At 42.0% G+C, this 20,860-nt stretch overlaps 1 protein-coding gene across 1 annotated transcript in view; it reads right to left on the reverse strand.

Moving 5' to 3' along the window:
• The window catches only part of LOC140210733 (cadherin-8-like), a 341,499-nt gene that overhangs the window by 228,391 nt on the left and 92,248 nt on the right, over positions 1 to 20,860 (reverse strand). The window contains exon 3 of the mRNA XM_072279963.1: positions 20,357 to 20,651. Coding sequence (XP_072136064.1) covers positions 20,357 to 20,651 — 295 coding nt within the window. The remainder of the gene's footprint in view (positions 1 to 20,356; positions 20,652 to 20,860) is intronic.

Here is a 20,860-nt window from a genome sequence, read left to right on the forward strand (position 1 = left end):
ATGGTGTGCAGAGAAACATCTCTAAATGCTTAACGCGTTGAACATTGAAGTGGATGGGCTACAGCAGCAGAAGCCCATGAACATACACTTAGTGGCCACTTTATTAGAACCAGGAGGCACCCACTGAGTGTACATCTTTGCCTCACAATGAACTGTACATACTTTGATAATAAATGTACTTTGAGTGTTAAACTTTGAAGATCAATCTAACATTGCCTCCTGCATTGCCCTCCATCTTTTTCATCCAGTATTAAGAGTTTTGTAAATGCCCCTAATGTATCTGCCTCTCTCACCACTCCTGGCAGTGTGTTCCATGTACTCACCACCCTCTGTATAAAAAATACAACATCTACCATTCTACCCCCCCCGCCACTCTTTCCAGCAATCACATTAAAATACGCTCTCTCATGTTAGCCAGTGCTACTCTGGGGGAAAAAAAAATCTTTGCTGTATTTTTTTTAAACTTATCTTGGAACTGAAGAACGCAAAACACTTTTTTTTGGTATAATGTATTCACAAGAGTTAATCTACCATTCTTGGCCTATACGTGACTCCAGCTATGAAATGATTTGCAAAGTCGTTAATTGAATGGCAATTAGAGAACAGGCAATAAATACAGGCCTTGCTAGTCAGGCCCAGATCCTGAGAAGAAAATGAATTGGAAAGTAAAAACAAAAGCAGAATGGCCCAAAGCACTTTACAGTCAGCTAAGTAATTTCTGAATCATATCAATTGTAGGAACAGCAGCCAATTTGCTGGGAAGTCTTTCATGAATAGCAATCTTACTGATAACCAAAGTATGCAATGTTGACTGAGGGATCAATATTGAACAGGCCATGGGGGACAATTGCCCTTCTCTCAATCAACATCGCGATGGCATAGAATTTTATTAATGCATTGAACTTGGAAGAGCAGACTCGAAGTGATTGAGCAGAATGTCTCAAAATCAGCAGTCTGTCAAGTGAGATCTGTGTGTAATTGGGGACAGTCCTGGCCACCCTATTATGAGAAGGAGGTGCAGACCTTGGAAAACCGGAGGAAAAGCTTTACTGTATGGAAAGTGATGGGGGGGGGGATGTTTAAAGGAGATGTACAGGGAAAATTTATTTTTACACAGAAAGAAGTAGTTGCTGGGGTGGCAGTAGAAGCAGATATGATAGTTGTGTTTGGAAAAATCTGATCTCAAACCTCTGCTGCTTTATGGCTAATCCCACTCACGAGGAAGGCTTCAGGAGTAAACACCGAGAAAAATTCTGGATTTGGACTCCCTAAGGCAGTCCTATGTTGAGTTCAGTGATGACTGGCAACCACTGCAACACGGCTGGTGCCAAACTATATTGGTCTCTGTCATTCCTTTGAATTCATCAGCTGGGTGAAGAGGGCGAGACTGCTGCATGGGCAACAGCTTGCTGTCCATATTGCACTGCTTCTTGAGTACTGGCTTGTGTCCCAGTCTTAATTTGCCTCACTTCCCTAATTAGTGATCAAAAGTGGTTACCTATTGGCAACTAGGTGTAACTAACAAAGTGATATCCCTCTTCTTAATGCAAAAACACTCGACTAAGATACTATTAAAGATTATCTAGCAGTATTATAGAGCATTGTTAGTTAGTTGCAGTGTATTGTGAGAGCGTTCTAACCCACTGTAACAAGGAGATATGCAATGTGCTGGAGTTTAGATCAATGTTGAATGAATTCATAGGAGGTCCCTAATACACTGAGGTAGGAGACTGGAGTCATTGAGGTATAGAGTAATAGAGCATGGAAACATCCTCTTGGCCTAATTCATCTAGGCCAAATATGTGTCCACTAAGCTGCTCCCATTTGCCTGCATATTGCTCGTATTCCTCTGAACCTTTCCTATCCATGCACCCATCCAGATGTTAAATGCACAAGAGATTCTACAGATGCTGGAAATCCTGATAAAATGTGATAATCTCTTCGGGCCTGCATGGGGCAACAACAGAAAGTGTTGGGCTCCAAGGTTTATAGAACATCTGAATTGGTTAATTGTTGTTTAATAAGAGCCTTTAATTGTTTAAAGTTCCTTGTGTTTTTCTCAAGCAATTCATTCTTTGTAATGTGTTATCCTGGTGCTTTCTGTCTAAATTTCTTAAGTTTATTTTGATAGGCTCGGGGACTTAGTGGTACTTGTACTATTTAAGTGGATGCCCGATTAATGCTAATTGTGTGGTCCTAGTTTTGAGAATGTTACTTCTCACTGTGTTGCTCAGCAGAACCTTTGATTTTCTTCTGGAATTATTCTGAAGTAATTCTGCTCACCATCTCTACATTGGTGTCTGTCTTTCCTCTGCACGTGGGTTCTGATATTGCCAGAGCACATCATGACATGAAGGGTCATGACCCAGAATGTCAACAGTCTATTTTCCTCCACAGATGCCACCTGACCTATTGAGTTACTCGAGCATGTTGCACGTATTGTCTTTTTGAAGTTCTCATTGTACTTGGCTCATCCACCTCCTTTTGCAGCTTATTCCATGGACGTAACACCCTCTGTTTGTAGAATTTGTCCCTGAGGTCCCTTTTAAATCTTCCCCCCTCACCTCAGACCAACATCCTCTAGTTCTGGATTCGTGAACTCTGCGAAAAAGACTAGGCACATTCACCCTATCTATGTCCATCATAATTTTATACACTTCTGTAATATCACCCCTCATTAATTACACATCGTGCTTGCCCCCGCCCCACCCGTAGCTTAATGACAGTCTTTGATGTCACATCTATAGTGGCCCTATCCATCTGAACTTTCCCTAATTTTTTATTCTAATTAGTACCAATAATTTTAATTAACAGACATCAGTATATTTTCAAAAAGAATTTATTATTTTTTATTAATCAATTGCAATTGCTTAATTTTATGAATTGCTTCTAAACAATTGAATCCAACTACCTTCAGTCACAGGCCCATTCAAAAACTACTTCAATTTTTTGAGCACTCTTCACAAATGTTAACATGCAATTTCCAAAAATGTGCTGAATTACTGCTATAAAGTGACATCAGGATAAATGATCAATTGACTAATCACAGTCATAGAGCATTGTAGACAGAAGCAGGCCTTCAGTCCATCTGTCCCTGCCAAGTTGTTATTCTGCCTAGTCCCATCAACCTGCAACTGGACCTTAGCACTCCATTTCCCTCCCATCCATGTACTGATCCAAACTTTTCTTAAATGCTGAAACTGAACTCGCATCTACCACTTCCACTGGCAGCTCTTTCCACACTATCACCACCCTCTGAGTGAAGAAGTTCCTCCTGATGTTCCCTTTAAACATTTTAACTTTCACTCTTAACCCATGACTTCTAGCTTTAGTCTTGCACACCTCAGTGGAAAAAAGCCTGCTTGCATTTACCCTATCTATACCACACATAATTTTGTATACCTCTATCAAATGTCCCCTCATTCTCCTATACTCCAGGGAATAATGTCCTAACCTATTCAACCTTTCTCTGTAACTCAGATCCTCAGGTGCTGGCAACATCTTTGTAATTTTTTTCTGCACTCATTCAACCTTATAGATATCTTTCCTGTAAGTTGGTGACCAGAACTGCCTCGTCCCTGTGCCGAAGACGCCTCGCCCCAGCGGCCTCAATGACGACAGACCAGTGGCATTGACCTCCCACATGATGGAGACCCTGGAGAGACTTGTTCTGGAACTGCTCCGGCCTATGGTCAGGCCACACTTAGATCCCCTCCAGTTCGCCTACCAGCCCCGACTAGGAGTTGAGGATGCCATCGTCTACCTGCTGAACTGTGTCTAGGCCCACCTGGACAAGCCAGCAAGCACTGTGAGGGTCATGTTTTTTGACTTCTCCAGTGCGTTCAACACCATCCGCCCTGCTCTGCTGGGGGAGAAGCTGACAGCGATACAGGTGGATGCTTTCCTGGTGTCATGAATTCTTGATTACCTGACTGGCAGACCACAGTACGTGTGCTTGCAACACTGTGTGTCCGACAGAGTGATCAGCAACACTGGGGCTCCACAGGGGACTGTCTTGTCTCCCTTTCTCTTCACCATTTCCACCTTGGACTTCAACTACTGCACAGAGTCTTGTCATCTTCAGAAGTTTTCTGATGACTCTGCCATAGTTGGATGCATCAGCAAGGGAGATGAGGCTGAGTACAGGGCTACGGTAGGAAACTTTGTCACATGGTGTGAGCAGAATTATCTGCAGCTTAATGTGAAAAAGACTAAGGAGCTGGAGGTAGACCTGAGAAGAGCTAAGGTACCGGCGACCCCAGTTTCCATCCAGGGGGTCAGTGTGGACATGGTGGAGAATTACAAATACCTGGGGATACGAATTGACAATAAACTGGACTGGTCGAAGAACACTGAGGCTGTCTACAAGAAGGGTCAGAGCCGTCTCTAATTCCTGAGGAGACTGAGGTCCTTTAACATCTGCTGGACGATGCTGAGGATGTTCTACGAGTCTGTGGTGGCCAGTGCAATCATGTTTGCTGTTGTGTGCTGGGGCAGCAGGCTGAGGGTAGCAGACACCAACAGAATCAACAAACTCATCCGTAAGGCCAGTGACGTTGTGGGGATGGAACTGGACTCCCTGACGGTGGTGTCTGAAAAGAGGATGCTATCCAAGTTGCATGCCATCTTGGACAATGTCTCCCATCCACTACATAATGTACTGGTTGGGCACAGGAGTACATTCAGCCAGAGACTCATTCCACCAAGATGCAACACAGAACGTCATAGGAGGTCATTCCTGCCTGTGGCCATCAAACTTTACAATTCCTCCCTTGGAGGGTCAGACACCCTGAGCCAATAGGCTGCTCCTGGACTTATTTCCTGGCATAATTTACGTATTACTATTTAACTATTTATGGTTTTATTACTATTTAATTATTTATGGTGCAACTGTAACAAAAACCAATTTCCCTCAGGATCAATAAAGTATGACTATGACTATAACTATGAATATTCCAAATTAGGCCTCACCAAAGTCTTATATAACTTCAACATAACATCCAATTATTGTACTCAATACAGTACTTTGATTTATGAAGGCCAATCTGCCAGTAGCTCTCTTTACAACCCTGTGACAGATATAATGGTGTGTCTTAAGACGAGAGAGAAAATCAGAAAGGTGTAGAGGTTTTGGGAGGACTTCCAAGATTTGGTTATTTGGCAGCTGAAGCATAATTCAGCTATGGGATTGAGCTAGAGGCCTGAGTGAGAGGAGTACAGAGAGATTGGAAGGTTATGGAGCAGAATCTGATTGAAAAGGTAACAAGGTAAATACAATTTTAACCCAGGTTAATTAAACTCAATGAAGTGATGTTAGAAAGTTCTACCTGTAGAGGGATGAAAATGTGATTTACTGATTAAGAATAAAGATAATTTGATAAAACGCTATATCAGGGCAAGGCAGGCTGAACGGAGGACAGACAAGGAGAGAAACAAAGCAACAATTAGAAACTGAAGACATGAACAGTTCAGAGTGGAATTAGTAGTGGGTATCTTTACCCTACTTCCTTGAAAACCTCAGGGTGAAAACCCTGGAGGAGAGACAATAGTGATAGTAGATTTATTGAAGCTACAGCTATAACACGCAGCAGCTATAACGAGACAATATCGGCAGAGACCAGTGTCCAAAATCCCTACCGTTTAGTCAGGAATTAGTTCTGCAAGATCATATCAAGGGGTTTGGTCAAGTTTTTGTACAAGTTTGTGAATTGACTTTCTGTGGATGATAAATTATTTCATCCAATGAGCTAAGAAACAAGATGTCGTGTCACCCAAGATGAAGAACCAGAATGGGAGCAAAATGTGTAACGACGCAGAGAATTTAATACGTTTGGATATATGTTTATTGTCATCCAAAGAATCTGAATTTGATTTTCTGCAAGAACTGATTATTTTTGCAAAGACTTTCATAAATTACTGAATGAGATTTACTTTGTTTCAGAGTTGTGATGTTGGAGAATTGTCGCAAAAGGAGTTAAACTGTGTATTTATAATTTTTGAATTTGACTTTAAACTTGTAAATATACTGCCTGGAAGTGAAACTGAAGTTAAGTATAATATATGTGAATAGGAATTATATTTAGTTTTCTAATTAACTAGGGATGTAAAATGGAAAGTTTAGTCTGTAAACTTTTAAATAGGGAATCACACTAGATCTAATTAGTTAGAGAGATCAGGCTAATAAAAGAATCTCACTGATTCTAATTAAAAAGGAATTTGTTCGGGTTTGATATCTAAGATTTGGAACCTAAACAGAATGTTGGAATTTTGAATTGTTTTTGCTCTGTTAAGTATTTTGCACATATTATTTTTTTCCTTATAAACAAAACCTTATTTTCAAAAGTGTGTAGTTTCTATTCACTGCCTCCAACTGATACCTGGAACCTTCTGATGGCCTATTAGCACCTAGTGTAATTTGATTTTCTCAGAGAGTGCGACAACTAGTCATACACGATAAGACTGGTGCTATACAGGTGTTACACAATGGAAAGATTTAAACAGAGGAATGAGAATTTTAAAGTGGAACCACTGATTACCCAAGAGCCAAAATAGGTCAGTGAGCAGTACTGGTAGGTGACGAGAATTAGAGTACTACAGATCCGTGTTTAAGACTTCAAACAGTCCATCAGAGTGATTAAGGCCAGAAGGAACAAAATTCAGATTAAGATATATTTACCATTTGTACATCGAGCATGAGGGGAAACTTCTTCACTCAGAAAATTGTGAGAATTTGGAATGAGCTGCCAGCACAAGTGGTACATGCAAGTTCGATTTCAATGTGTAAGAGAACTTTAGATAGGTACATGGATGGTAGGGCTATGGAGGGCTATGGTCTGGGTGTAGGTCGATGGGAATAGGCAGCTTAAATCATTTGGCACAGACTAGGTGGTCAGATAGGACTATTTCTGTGTTGTACTTTTCTATGACTCGATGAAACATATAATAAAATGCATCTTTTGTGTTAACAACCGTGTTAATAACTTTGGCTGCTCTGGGATTTGGGTCTATGGACTGAGTTTGGTTTGGAATGCTGTTGCCTGCTTTTATTGTTTGCATGATTTGTGTTTATTTTCTATTTAGACAATAGACAATAGGTGCAGGAGTAGGCCATTCAGCCCTTCTCTGCACATTGGGTGTTGGATTTTCTTTTATTAACTGGATTCTTTCTTGTTTCTTGCTTAGTGGCTGCCTTAAGCAGATGAATCTCAATGCTGTATAATTAATCACTCTTTGATAATAAATGTACTTTGAACCTAGGGATAAGACCAGAAGATCATAAGACACAGGAGCAGAATCAGGCCATTCAGCCTATCAAGTTTGTTCTGTATTCCATCATGGCTGACTTATTGCTGTCAACCCCATTCTCCTGCCTTCTTCCTGTAACCTTTGACTCCCTGACTAATCAATAACTTATCAAGCTATGCTTTAAGTATACCAAAATGATTTGATTCATTGGAGGCAGCCCCCGGCCACAAATGTATGGATAAGGGTTTAAGCAGAAGATTAACTGACGTGGTAATGAAGTCAGAGGCAGAGCTAAACAATCCAAGGTGGCACAGAAATGTGACTTTAGTTTGTGCAGTTTCAAACACATAGCACTGGTCCTCTGAGTTGAAGAAGAGAAAGATTGCTGGAAATGTGATGGTGGGGAACATGGAGAAAGTCAGACATCAGCAATAAACTAAATCCTTTAACAATCCTGGAGCTACTGATGCAGGGGAGAGCAACATGCTTTGAAACAAGCTGGATTATCCCCTAAAGCTCCCCATATCTTGTTGTCAGCAAGGATCAATGTAGCTACCAATCGGATGGACCGTAGTTACTATAACCTCAGCTGAAAAACCACGACTTATTGAGAGTCTCCTTGGAACTAATAGCTTCTGCCATGTAAAAAATAATAGCAAAATGCTTTTCAATGAAGCTCGGCCTTTCCTCCATCCCCATTCAAGATTCAAGATATAAGATTGTTTAACGTTATTTCCTGTACACAAGTGTAAAGGAGAATGAAATAATTGTTACTATGAATCTGATGCAGCACACAATAGTAATAAAAACACAATAAATATAAATACAAAATATACCTTATGTACATAGATTGATTGTCCGACCGACCATAAAACAATACTAGGCACTGGAGTGTCTGTACATAAGATGACTGACAGGAAATGATAGAGTAGTAATGATTGAGGTTGTGGAGGGGTGTATTAGTGGGTGTAGGTTTTGATCAGCCTTACTGCTTGGGGAAAGTAACTGTTTTTGAGACTGGTGGTCCTGGTGTGGATGCTATTTAGCCTCCTCCCTGAAGGGAGTCGGACTAACAGTCCATCAGCAGGGTCGGCGGGATCCTTCACAACGTTACTGGCCTTTTTCCGGCACTTTTCTGTATATATACCCTTGATTTAGTGCCAGTGATGCATTGGGCAGTTTTGAGCCATCCCATCAGCATAAACACGTTTCTGCGTTTTGTGTGTTAAACTCTTGGGAAGCTTCAATGTCTCGCAGCATACAGTGCATCCTATGCAAGGTTAGAAACTTAATTAAATATTGACCATTTAATGATTTTAATTTGTTCAAATCCACCACTGACATAAAAGTCACAGAGACTGTGTTGTTGGAGGCTACCCTATGTCCTAATCACCCTGGTTGGTGTGTCACTGCTGTTGAACTCTCTGATTTTGGGTGCCTCACGTCATGAATTAAATGCATCATAGTCCTCAAGCAGTGAAGCAGCAGCAAAAAGCCCTGGGCTGTTTTAATTGGCGTGACATTCGGCACAACAGCCTTGGGTTGAAAAGGGTCGCACAGAAACAGGGAGAGAGTTTCAGACAATAGGGAGAGACAGAAAGACAAAGAGAGAGAGAGACAGAGAGAAAAAGAGGAAGAGGCCCGGAGAACCAGAGTAGAAAAGAGACAGAAATTAAGATTGAAGAGATCTGCTTTATTTGTCACATGTACATCAAAACATACAGTGAAATGAGTCACTTGGGTCAATGACCAACACAATGCAATATGTGTTGGGGCAGCCTGCAAGTGCTGGCATGCTGGGGGTGCCAACTCACTCTCAACTTTGCTAACCCATACGTCTTTGGAATTCAGGAAGAAAGTGGAGTGTCCGGAGCAGTCCACACTGTCATGGAGAGAACGTACAAACTCCTTACCGACAGCAGTGGGAATTGAACCCTGATAGTTGATTACTGGCGCTGTAACAGCATTGCGCTACCTGCTACACTACCATACTGCCTGGAGTGAGACAGGCAGATGAACAGAAAGAGGGAGATGGTGACAGAGATAGAGGGACAGAGGGAGAAAGGTGGACAGTGAACCAGTGCGATGCAGAGATGAGGGAAGACGAAAAAAAATGAGAGATGAGTGAAAAGGAAAGGGAAGGAATGACTGAGAATGCAATCATTGAGGGATTGAACGGGAAAAGAAATATTTTTACATTATTCAGAGCTTTTAATGTAACAAGATGTCTCAGAGCTTATGGGAGCACACACAGGCACAAACAAATGATGCTGTGTCAGTGCAGGATACAAAACTTTGCCAAGGGAAAAAAAAGGTGCGAAAGGTTTGTGCAACGGAGGAGTGAGAAGCAGAGAGGATTAGAAAGGAAATTGTAGGCGTTAGGATCTAGGTAGCTGCAGGCACAGTCACGAGTGAGGAGTGGTGAAGGATTAAAAAAAAAGGAGAGGGGAAAGGGAATGAAGGAGACTTGAAGAAAACATGAAAGAGAGTGGGAAAGGTGCAGCGGATGAAAGTGGCAGAGAATGCAAAACAAAAATCAGAATCAGGTTCAATAGCACTGACATACGTTATCAAATTTATTGTTTTGCAGCAGCAGTACATTGCAATACATAAAACACTATAAATTACTATGATAAATATATACATATGTATAATTACTGCAGAGAGCCAAAACTGTGAGGTAGTGTTCATGGTCTTTAAGAGGACCACAAACTTGTCATAGGGTTTGGAGGCTTGTGTGCCTCAATGACCCGGAAAGCTATGCTGGCAGGAGTCAGGGCTTTATGCTTTGGCTCCTGGTAGGGTCACCCATGCCAAACAGGTCAAAGGGTAGAAGCGAGACTCAGAGTGGTGCACGGTCCTCCTGGTTCAGGGTTCAGCTCAGGGCTAACAACCCCGACTGGTCAAACATGGGAACAGCAATGAAGTAGCCTTCTATATCCATGTGCGATTGTATTCATGAGTTCTACTTGGGACAGGGGTGAAAACCAAGAGGAAGTGACTGACGTGATGAAGGAATCCCTGTACACCACCCGAGAAGGAGGACCTTCATTGCTGCCCAAAATACCAGTGGTGTAATGGGCAGTAAATTAGTATTGATGGTTTCATTTTCCATTTAGAAATCTGATGGCGGAGGGGAACAAGCTTTTCCTAAAATGTAGTGTGCGCTTTCAGGCACCTGTACCTCCTCCCTGATGGTAGCAATGAGAAGAGGGCATGTCCTGGGTAATGGGTGTCCTTATGATGGACGCCGCCTTTTGAGGCATCGCCTTGCCTATGATAGAACTGGCTGAATTTGTAACTTTTAGCAGCTTTTTCTTATCTTGTGCAGTGGCGCTCCCACACCAGACACTGATGCAACCTGTTAAAATGCTCTCCACGGTACAACTGTAGAAATTTGCGAGAAATTTGGTGAACTACCTAATCTCCTCAAACTCCTAATGAAATATAGCTGCTGACATGCCTTCTCTGTTATATGTTGGGCCCGAAATATAAAGCGAGAGACAGAAATGAAGGAGCGGGAAAGGGAAATAAAGAATTTAGTAAAAATATTCCAAGTCGATCTTCACTGCAGCTCATGTGTTTATGTGTGTTTGTGATCGTTTCTCCCTGCTCTGCAGGAAGTCTTTGCTAAGGAGCTGTGGGTTGCAATTTCAGTAAATATTTAAAGAAAGAAATCCACAGGCTGGAGCATCTGTCTGCAATCATTTCAGTAGAAGATTAGAAATGATTAAAAAGCATTATCCGAGTGATTTGTAGATGGGTAGTAAAATTACAGTCAATATTTACAGCCAGAGGATAACTTTCTGTCCAGGGTAGCCCTGTCAGATAATTAAAACAGGAAAGTACTTGCAAGTTTTTACACAGTCAGACCCAAATCAAACAGCGTGATTTTGTAATTCTAGGTTGTTCATCCTTAAAGGAGCCATATAGCAGATTAAACTAGGACGATGCTTCAGATCAAAATTCATTTGGATCTCACCAGTTTCTGCATGGAAGGGGCTGTGAAAAAATACGCTTCAGGATGTTTTCTTTCTTTCAGATTGGTTAAGAAATCTGTGCATCTAAAACCAGAGCTACTTCTGTCTCAGGAAAAAAATAAATATATAAGATAGCTTATATACATAAATGGATTGACTGACTAAACTGCTGAATTGGAAAAGGCAAACGCTGGGGATATGTGTTTTGTGACAAACTCTCTGTGATACTCCATTGTAGCAGTTTTGTCTTACTCATGTTCCCCTGGCCTTGAATAGCTGATGATAAACTGCCAACCGAGAGAGTTCTCCCCCATGATCCTGACTACAGCTCACATACCACCAGCGGCCAACTAGAATCAAGTGCTGGAGATATTGCAAAACTAATCTCAGCGTGAAACACTTTTGTTGTCAGGAACTTGGGTAAAATGAGGACAAGAGACACTACAGCTGCTGGTTCTGATTCAAATTTCAAGATCAAGAATGTTTAATATTATTTCCGGTACACAAGTGTAAAGGAGAACAAAATAATTGTTACTCAGGATCCAATACAGCACAAAAGAGTACAAAAAATAAAGAACACAATAATAATTTAAGAAACATGATAAATATAAATACATAAGATAGTTTATATACAGTACATAGCTGGATTGTATGACTGAACTGCTGATTCAGAAAAAGCAAAAGGTGGGGCGGGGGGAGCTGTGCTTCATGATAAACTCTCAGTGATACTCCAACGTGGTGGTTTTGTCATACTCGTGTTACCCCAACCTTGAACACCTAACATTAAAATGCTGACCATTCTACTTACCAAGACAGTTCTCCCCCGTGACCCTGACTGCAGTTTACATACCACCAGCGGCCGACTAATCAAGCGCTGGAGATACTGCATAATGCCATCACCCAACAAGGAACAGTCCATCCCAATGCATTTCAACTCATAGCTGGGGAATTTAATCAAGCTCCTTTGAAGAAATCTCTGCCCAATTACCATCAGCATATAATCTGCAGCATCAGAGGTCCAATGACAATGACAATGAAAGTGACAATTCCAGGCTAAACTTGAATCAATGAAGGATGCTCGACAGCTGTGGCAGGGCTTGAGTACTGCCATCTCTTACAAAGTGAAATTAAACAACATAGGTGATGATAAGGCTTCACTTCCAGATGGGCTCAATGCTTTCTATGCTCACTTTGACCACCAAAACAAGGCGGAACCTTCACGAACTCCCACAGCCCCCCTCTGATGACCCTGTGATTTCAGTCAACATGACAGCATACTTCAGGAGGGTGAATGCACAGAAAGTATCCATCCCAGATGGGGTACCTGCGCTGATCGATTGGCTGGAATATTCACTGACATCTTTCACCTCTTGCTTTGGCAGTCTGAGGTACCGCACCTGCTCCAAGCAAGCTTCAGTTATACAGGTTCCTAAGAAGAAGGAGGTGGCCTTGCTCAATGACTCTCATCCAGTAGCATTTGCAACCACAGTGATGAAGTGTTTTAAAAGGCTGGAGATGAAACATATCAGCTCCTGCCTGAGAGGCAACTTGGATCCACTCCAATTTGCAAACCGGCACAATAGGTTCACAGCAGATGCCATTTCATTGACTCTTCACTCAACCCTGGAATATCTTGACAACAAAGATGCATACATCAGGATGTTCTTTATTGATATCAGCTGGGCCCTCAAGAGTAATCAATTAATCAGCTAACTAATCAATCCCCTCTCCACCTCTCTGCTCCTCTTCTTCATCCTCCTTTAACTCTCTTTAGAATTGAATTGACTTTATTTCTTACATCCTTCACATACACGAGGAGTAAAAATCTTTATGTTACCTCTCCGTCTGAACGTGCAATGTGCAAATTATAGTAATTTGTAACAAATAGTATGTACAGTAAGATATACAACAGAAAAATCAATATAGCTTAGAAATACAATTGTGTCAGCGTGAATTAATCAGTCTGATGGCCTGGTGGAAGAAGTTGTCCCGGAGCCAGTGGTCCTGGCTTTAATGCTGCGGTACCGTTTCCCGGATGGTAGCAGCTGGAACAGTTTCTGGTTGGAGTGACTCAGGTCCCCAATGATCCTTCGGGCCTTTTTTACACACCTGTCACTGTAGATGTCCTGAATAGTGGGAAGTTCACATCTACAGGTGTGCTGGGCTGTCTGCAGAGTCCTTCGATTGAGGGAGGTACAATTTTCATACCAGGCAGTGACACAGCCAGTCAGGATGCTCTCAATTGTGCCCCTGTAGAAAATTCTTTGGATCTAGGGATTCATGCAGAACTTCTTCAACCGTCTGAGGTGAAAGAGGCGCTGTTGTGCTTTTATCACCACACAGCTGGTATGTACAAACCAGGTGAGGTCCTCGGTGATGTGTATACCGAGGAACTTAAAGATGTTCACCCTCTCAACCCCAGACTCAATAGAGATGAGCCTGTCTCCATTCCTCCTGTAGTCTACAACCAGCTCCTTTGTTTTTGTGACATTGAGGAAGAGGTTGTTTTCTTGACACCACTGTGTCAGAGAGATGAGTTCTTCTCTGTAGACTTCTCTTTTCTACAGCCCCTAAGGTGTAGAAGTCCTCCCATCTCTTTCCAGGTTTCACTGAGAGAAGGGCATCAATAAATCTTGTCAGGGTGTTCAGCTACTAAAGCTGCTTTGGGATGCCGAAGATGAGCAGAGTTACAGTTCTGTCTTGCAATGGACAAGACATTATCATGGCAGAGGAGCTAGAATGAGTTGTGATTGACCTGGCTGCTCTCCGTTAACATGGTTGCACAGGATTTTAATGGTTTCTTCAACATCCTGAACCTCGAATTAGGAATGGAATTAATGAAGGTTTAAAGCAGTTCTGAAACAGCTACTCACCATATTTAAGGGATATTCATTACCAATGAGCTCTAAAATGAATTTCTGATACTAGTCGCTTTGTCAAGGCTTCATCAACACCTAGAGGAAATATATTGTGCAGTATCTCCGGAACAAATACTCCATTTTCCTTATAGGGGTGACCAGGAATGTCTGGTGTGGCCACCTTTCTTGTGATCCCCTTGGTTCTAACAAGGGACGTGTGTGGTGACAGAACAATAGCTAATGAGGGACACAGGGATAATAGGACAAAATGACATCTTGTGTAGATGCTCCTTAGCTCTCTGTAACCCAGCTCCAATAACAAGTCCACTTTCCCTCCCAGTTACTGACCAAAGTTCAAAAGTTCAAAGTTCAAAGAACATTTATTATCAATGTACAGGTATTGTGCCACATACGTAAACTCCGAGATTTATTTTCTTGTGGGCATCCACAGAAAATGCAAAGAAACAAAAAAAAAGAAAGAAATAGCGAGAACATAACAAGGGTCATTGAAAGTTAATCCATAGATTGTGGGAACAGTTCAGTGTCGGAGGGGGTGAAGTTGAGTGAATTAGACCTCTGCCAGCCTAGTCATCCTCACCTCTGCCCCTCTGATCCTCAACATAGAAGCCCCCCAAGGCTGTGTCCTGAGCCCTCTCCTCTATTCCCTATATACCCATGACTGTTTTGCCATGCACTGCTCTAATCTGCTGATCAAATTTGCAGATGACACAACATTGATAGGCCTTATTTCTAACAATGATGAGACAGCCTATAGAGGAGAATTCAATGCCCTGACACAGTAGTGCCAGCAAAACAACCTCTCACTCGATGTTGAAGAAATAAAGAGCTGATCATGGATTACAGGAGGGAATGGTACAGCTAGCCCCTATTGATATCAGTGGGACTGTAGTTGAGAGGGTCAGTAGTTTCAAGTTCCTTAATATAAACTTCACCGAGGATCTCACCTAGACTGTACATACTGACTGTGTGGTGAAAAATGCACAGCAGTGTCTCTTTCACTTCAGACGACTGAAGAAGTTTGACATGAGTCCCCAGGTCCTTAGAACTGTCTACGGAGAACCATTGGGAGCATCCTGACTGCTGTGTTACTGCCTGGTATGGGAACTGTACTACCCTCAGTCGCAGGACTCTGCGGAGGATGGTGCGGACAGCCCAGCGCATCTGTGGATTTGAACTTTCCTCTATTTAGGACATTTACAGCAGCAGGTGCGTAACAAGGGGCTCCAGCCACCCCAACACAAACTGTTTCAGCAGCTTCCATCTGGCAAACAGTACCACAGAATTAAGGCCAGGACCAATAGGCTCTGGGACAGCTTCTTTCACCAGGCCATCAGATTTATCAATACACATTGACTGTACACACATATATACAACACAATTATGTATACAATCTTAGTGTTCGGGCAATATCCTCCCACATTCCTCTTCTTTATGGCTTGTACATTGCGACAAAGATGCAACATAAAGATTTTTACTACCTCAGGTGTAAGATGGATGTAGGAAATAGGAAATTCTAATTCTAATTCTTCCCCACTGCCATCATATTTCTGAACAATTCATGAATCCATAAGTACTACCTTATTATTTTCTCTTTCTGCACTATTTATTTGTTTGTTTATACTGTATGTTTCTCATTGTAACTTATGGTAATTTTTAATGTATGTCACTGTACTGCTGCCACAAATTTCATGACATATATCAGTGATAATGAACCTGATTCTGATTTTAACTGTCTTTTAACAGTTGTGTGTACCTGCCTCAGCCACCTTCTCTAGCAGCTCATTCCACAAGAGACGGGAGCAGAGTTAGGCCATTTGGCCTATCACATCTCTCTGCCATTCCGTCATGGTTGATTTATTATCCCTCTCAACCCCATTCTCCTGCCTTTTCCTCATAATCTTTGATGCCCTGACTAACCAAGAACCTATCAAGCTCCAATAACTTGGCCTCGTCAGCTGCCGCTTGGCAATGAATTCCACAGATACACCTCCCTCCGGCTGATGAAATTTCTCCTCATCGCTAATCTAAATGGATGACACTCTATTCTGAGGTTATGCTTTCTAATCCTAGACTCCCGACTATAGGAGCAGTCTCTGTATTAAAAAAGATATCCCTTGAGTTCCTTTGAAATCCCTCTCCCCTCACCTTACAACCATGCCCTCTAATGCAGGGAGAATAACTGTGTACATTCATCCTATCTTTGCTCCTTGTGATATGATACACCTCTGTATGACAGCCTCTCAGTATACAAAAATAAAGTCTAGACCTGTTCAACCTTTCCCTATGACTCATAATGTAACTAAATTGGCAAGTAAGGAACTCATGCAAAATTCTGCAGCAGAATTGTATCCATTCTGATTCAGATTTACTTATCATATATACATCAAAATTTACGGTGAAATGAGTTGCTTGCACTAGCAACCAACACATCCAGACCGATCACGTCCATGTCACTGCTCCTTGAATGCAGAGTAGACTCTGGCCTCTTCTCTGACTCCCCATATCTCTGACTCTAATCCCTAAACTGATCCATAATTGTCCTCTCTGTCCCAAAAAAACATCTAGGTAGCTTCCTGGTAAATTTCCTCTAGAGCCAATCTAAAGCTTCGAATCCCTAATCTGTACAGAACAAGATCCCAGAAATAGTTCAAGGTTCAAAGTAAATTTATTAACTTATACAACCCTGAGATTCATTTTCTTCATTTTCTTGTGGACATACTCAAAAACTCTACAGAATAATAACTATAACAAATCAATGAAATACCACCAACTAGGGTGTCCAACCAGAACGCAGAAAACAAAAAACTGCAAATACAAAAAGAAGAAACAACAATAATAAATAAATAACAACAAATATCAAGAACATGAGATGAAGAGTTCTTGACAGTGAGTCTACAGGTCGTGGGAACAGTACACTGATGGGATGAGTGAAGTTGAGAGAAGTTATCCCCTCTGGTTCAAGAGCCTGATAGGTGACGGGAAATAACTGTTCCTGAACCTGGTGGTGTGAGTCCTGAGACTCTTACACCTTCTTTATGATGGTAGCAGCTGGAGGAGAGCATGACCTGGGTGGTGGGGCTCCCTGATGATTATAATGAGATAACAAACTGAAAATTGAGGGCTACAGCATGGAGATTGGCAAAGGGAACTCACTACTTCTGTGAGGCAATGGATTAATATTGCCGCTAAAGGACAGGATCTTGCTTTGAGGAATGAATAATGAATTCGGATCCATATATTAGATTTTCTTTACAAACTTCCATCATCCTTTAACTCTCAAAGATGTGAAACTCTGGTTTTAAATCTACCATTAATCATTCCTTTCTTGGTGTCCATGCCTTCACATGCTGAAATCTGGACTCAGAATTTCTTAGAATATAGAACATAAATGTTGTGCTGACATTTTAACCTACCCTAAGATCAATCTTACCTTTCCCTCGACATGGTCTTCCATTTTTCTATCATCCATGGGCCTATCTAAGAGTCTCTTAAATGCCACTAGTGCATCTGCCTCCATCATCGTGCTCTACACACTCATTATTCTCTGTGTAAAAAACTTCTTCCTGTGCTCTCCACCTCTCTTTGTAGCAGCACTCACCACAGTTTGTTACTTTTACTAAGTACTTGGCCACTTCAATTTGAACATGGACAAGGATAGATCTGGTCGTAGGGTTGAGGTTCTGAACTGGAAGAAGGCCAAATTTGAAGAAATGAGAAAGGATCTAAAAAGCGTGGATTGGGACAGGTTGTTCTCTGGCAATGATGTGATTGGTAGGTGGAAAGCCTTCAAAGGGGAAATTTTGAGAATGCAGAGTTTGTATGTTCCTGTCAGGATTAAAGGCAAATTGAATAGGAATAAGGAACCTTGGTTCTCAAGGGATATTGCAACTCTGATAAAGAAGAAGAGGGAGTTGTATGAAATGATAGGAAACAGGGGGTAAATCAGGTGCTTGAGGAGGATAAGAAGTGCAAGAAAATACTTAAGAAAGAAATTAGGAGGGCAAAAAGAAGACATGAGGTTGCCTTGGCAGTCAAAGCGAAGGATAATCCAAAGAGCTTTCACAAGTATATTAAGAGCAAAAGGATTGTAAGGGATAAAATTGGTCCTCTTGAAGATCAGAGTGGTCAGCTTTGTGCGGAACCAAAGGAAATGGGGGAGATTTAAATAGGCTTTTTGCGTCTGTATTTACTAAGGAAGCTGGCATGAAATCTATGGAATTGAGGGAATCAAGTAGTGAGACCATAGAAACTGTACAGATTGAAAAGGAGGAGGTGCTTGCTGCCTTGAGGAAAATTAAACTGGATAAATCCCCGGGACCTGACAGAGTGTTCCCTCGGACCTTGAAGGAGACTAGTGTTGAAATTGCGGGGGCCCTGGCAGAAATATTTAAAATGTTGCTGTCCACGGGTGAAGTGCCGGAGGATTGGAGAGTGGCTCATGTTGTTCCGTTGTGTAAAAAAGGATCAAAAAGTAATCCGGGAAATTATAGGCCGGTGAGTTTAACATCAGTAGTAGGTAAGTTATTGGAGGGAGTACTAAGGAACAGAATCTACAAGCATTTGGATAGACAGGGGCTTATTAGGGAGAGTCAACATGGCTTTGTGCGTGGTAGGTCATGTTTGACCAATCTGTTGGAGATTTTTGAGGAGGTTACCAGGAAAGTGGATGAAGGGAAGGCAGTGGATATTGTCTACATGGACTTCAGTAAGGCCTCTGACAAGGTCCCGCATGGGAGGTTAGTTAGGAAAATTCAGTCGCTAGATATACATGGAGAGGTGGTAAATTGGATTAGACATTGGCTCGATGGAAGAAGCCAGAGATTGGTGGTAGAGAATTGCTTGTCTGAGTGGAGGCCTGTGACTAGTGGTGTGCCACAGGGATCAGTGCTGGATGCATTGTTATTTGTCATCTATATCAATGATCTGGATGATAATGTGGTAAATTGGATCAGCAAGTTTGCTGATGATACAAAGATTGGAGGTGTAGTAGACAGTGAGGAAGGTTTTCAGAGCCTGCAGAGGGACTTGCACCAGCTGGAAAAATGGGCTGAAAAATGGCAGATGGAGTTTAATACTGACAAGTGTGAGGTATTGCACGTTGGAAGGACAAACCAACATAGAACATACAGGGTTAATGGTAAGGCACTGAGGAGTGCAGTGGAACAGAGGGATCTGGGAATACAGATACAAAATTCCCTAAAAGTGTCATCACAGGTAGATAGGGTCATAAAGAGAGCTTTTGGTACATTGGCCTTTATTAATCGAAGTATTGATTATTAGAGCTGGAATGTTATGATGAGGTTGTATAAGGCATTGGTGAGGCCGAATCTGGAGTATTGTGTTCAGTTTTGGTCACCAAATTACAGGAAGGATATAAATAAGGTTGAAAGAGTGCAGAGAAGGTTTACAAGGATGTTGCCGGGACTTGAGAAACTCAGTTACAAAGAAAGGTTGAATAGGTTAGGACTTTATTCCTTGGAGCGTAGAAGAATGAGGGGAGATTTGATAGAGGTATATAAAATTATGATGGGTATAGATAGAGTGAATGCAAGCAGGCTTTTTCCACTGAGGCAAGGGGAGAAAAAAAACCAGAGGACATGGGTTAAGGGTGAGGGGGGAAAAGTCTAAAGGGAACATTAGAGGGGGCTTCTTCACACAGAGAGTGGTGGGAGTATGGAATGAGCTGCCAAACGAGGTGGTAAATGCGGGTTCTTTTTTAACATTTAAGAATAAATTGGACAGATACATGGATGGGAAGTGTATGGAGGGATATGGTCCGTGTGCAGGTCAGTGGGACTAGGCAGAAAATGGTTCGACACAGCCAAGAAGGGCCAAAGGACCTGTTTCTGTGCTGTAGTTTCTATGGTTCTATGGTTCTCTCATCAACTTCTTTGTCCACTCCCCACCTCAAAGATTTTATTGCTTACATTCACCCTACAGTAGCTAATTAGGCTTCCAGCCTGGAGACATAAGCAAGTGCGGATGCAGGAATCAGGAGAGAAAAAAAGTATCAAACTGCTGAAGGAACTCAATTGGTCAGGCAGTATCTGTGGAGGGAAATGGACATTCAGTATTTCAATCCTGACCCTTCATCTGGACTGCATGGTTTTGGGATGTGAGAGGATACCTGGGCACCCAGGATGAACCCATTCCATCACAAGGAGAAGGCGGGAACTCCACACAGAGAGCATTAGATGTTTGGATTCAGCTGAAGTCACTAGCTCTGTAAGCACAAGGGGAGTGCGTACTTACCCACGGGAGACATCTCTGGCACGGATGCGTGGTAAGGCTCATCCGGGAACTCTGGCGCGTTGTCATTGATATCCTGAACCTTGATGATGAATTCTGACGGGGGCTCCAGTGGGTCGTTGGTCTCTCGATCGATGGCCTGCGCGGTGAGCGTGTACTCGGCCTTCTCCTCACGGTCAAGCCTCTTCATGGCATGGATGTCCCCTGTCATGTCATTGATCATGAAGATTGTCCCGGCTCCCTCTCCCGACAGGATGTATTTGATATTCCGGTTTGCTGGGTCAAGATCTGTGTGCAACTGGGAAGGGAAATTCAGAACAAGGTAATTATTTTCTCAATATTTGTTATTATTTCCTTCCTTTTAATGAAGGCTGCAATAGGATAAAATGTTTGCCATCAGAAAGGTAACCTACAGTAAACATAGAACATAGAATAGTTCAGCACAGGAACAAGTCCTTCATTCCACAATTTTCATAGTCAAATTTCAGATTCATATTGACTTATCTT

Source organism: Mobula birostris, chromosome 15, assembly GCF_030028105.1.
Source record: "Mobula birostris isolate sMobBir1 chromosome 15, sMobBir1.hap1, whole genome shotgun sequence".
Classification (NCBI taxonomy): Eukaryota; Metazoa; Chordata; class Chondrichthyes; order Myliobatiformes; family Myliobatidae; genus Mobula; species Mobula birostris.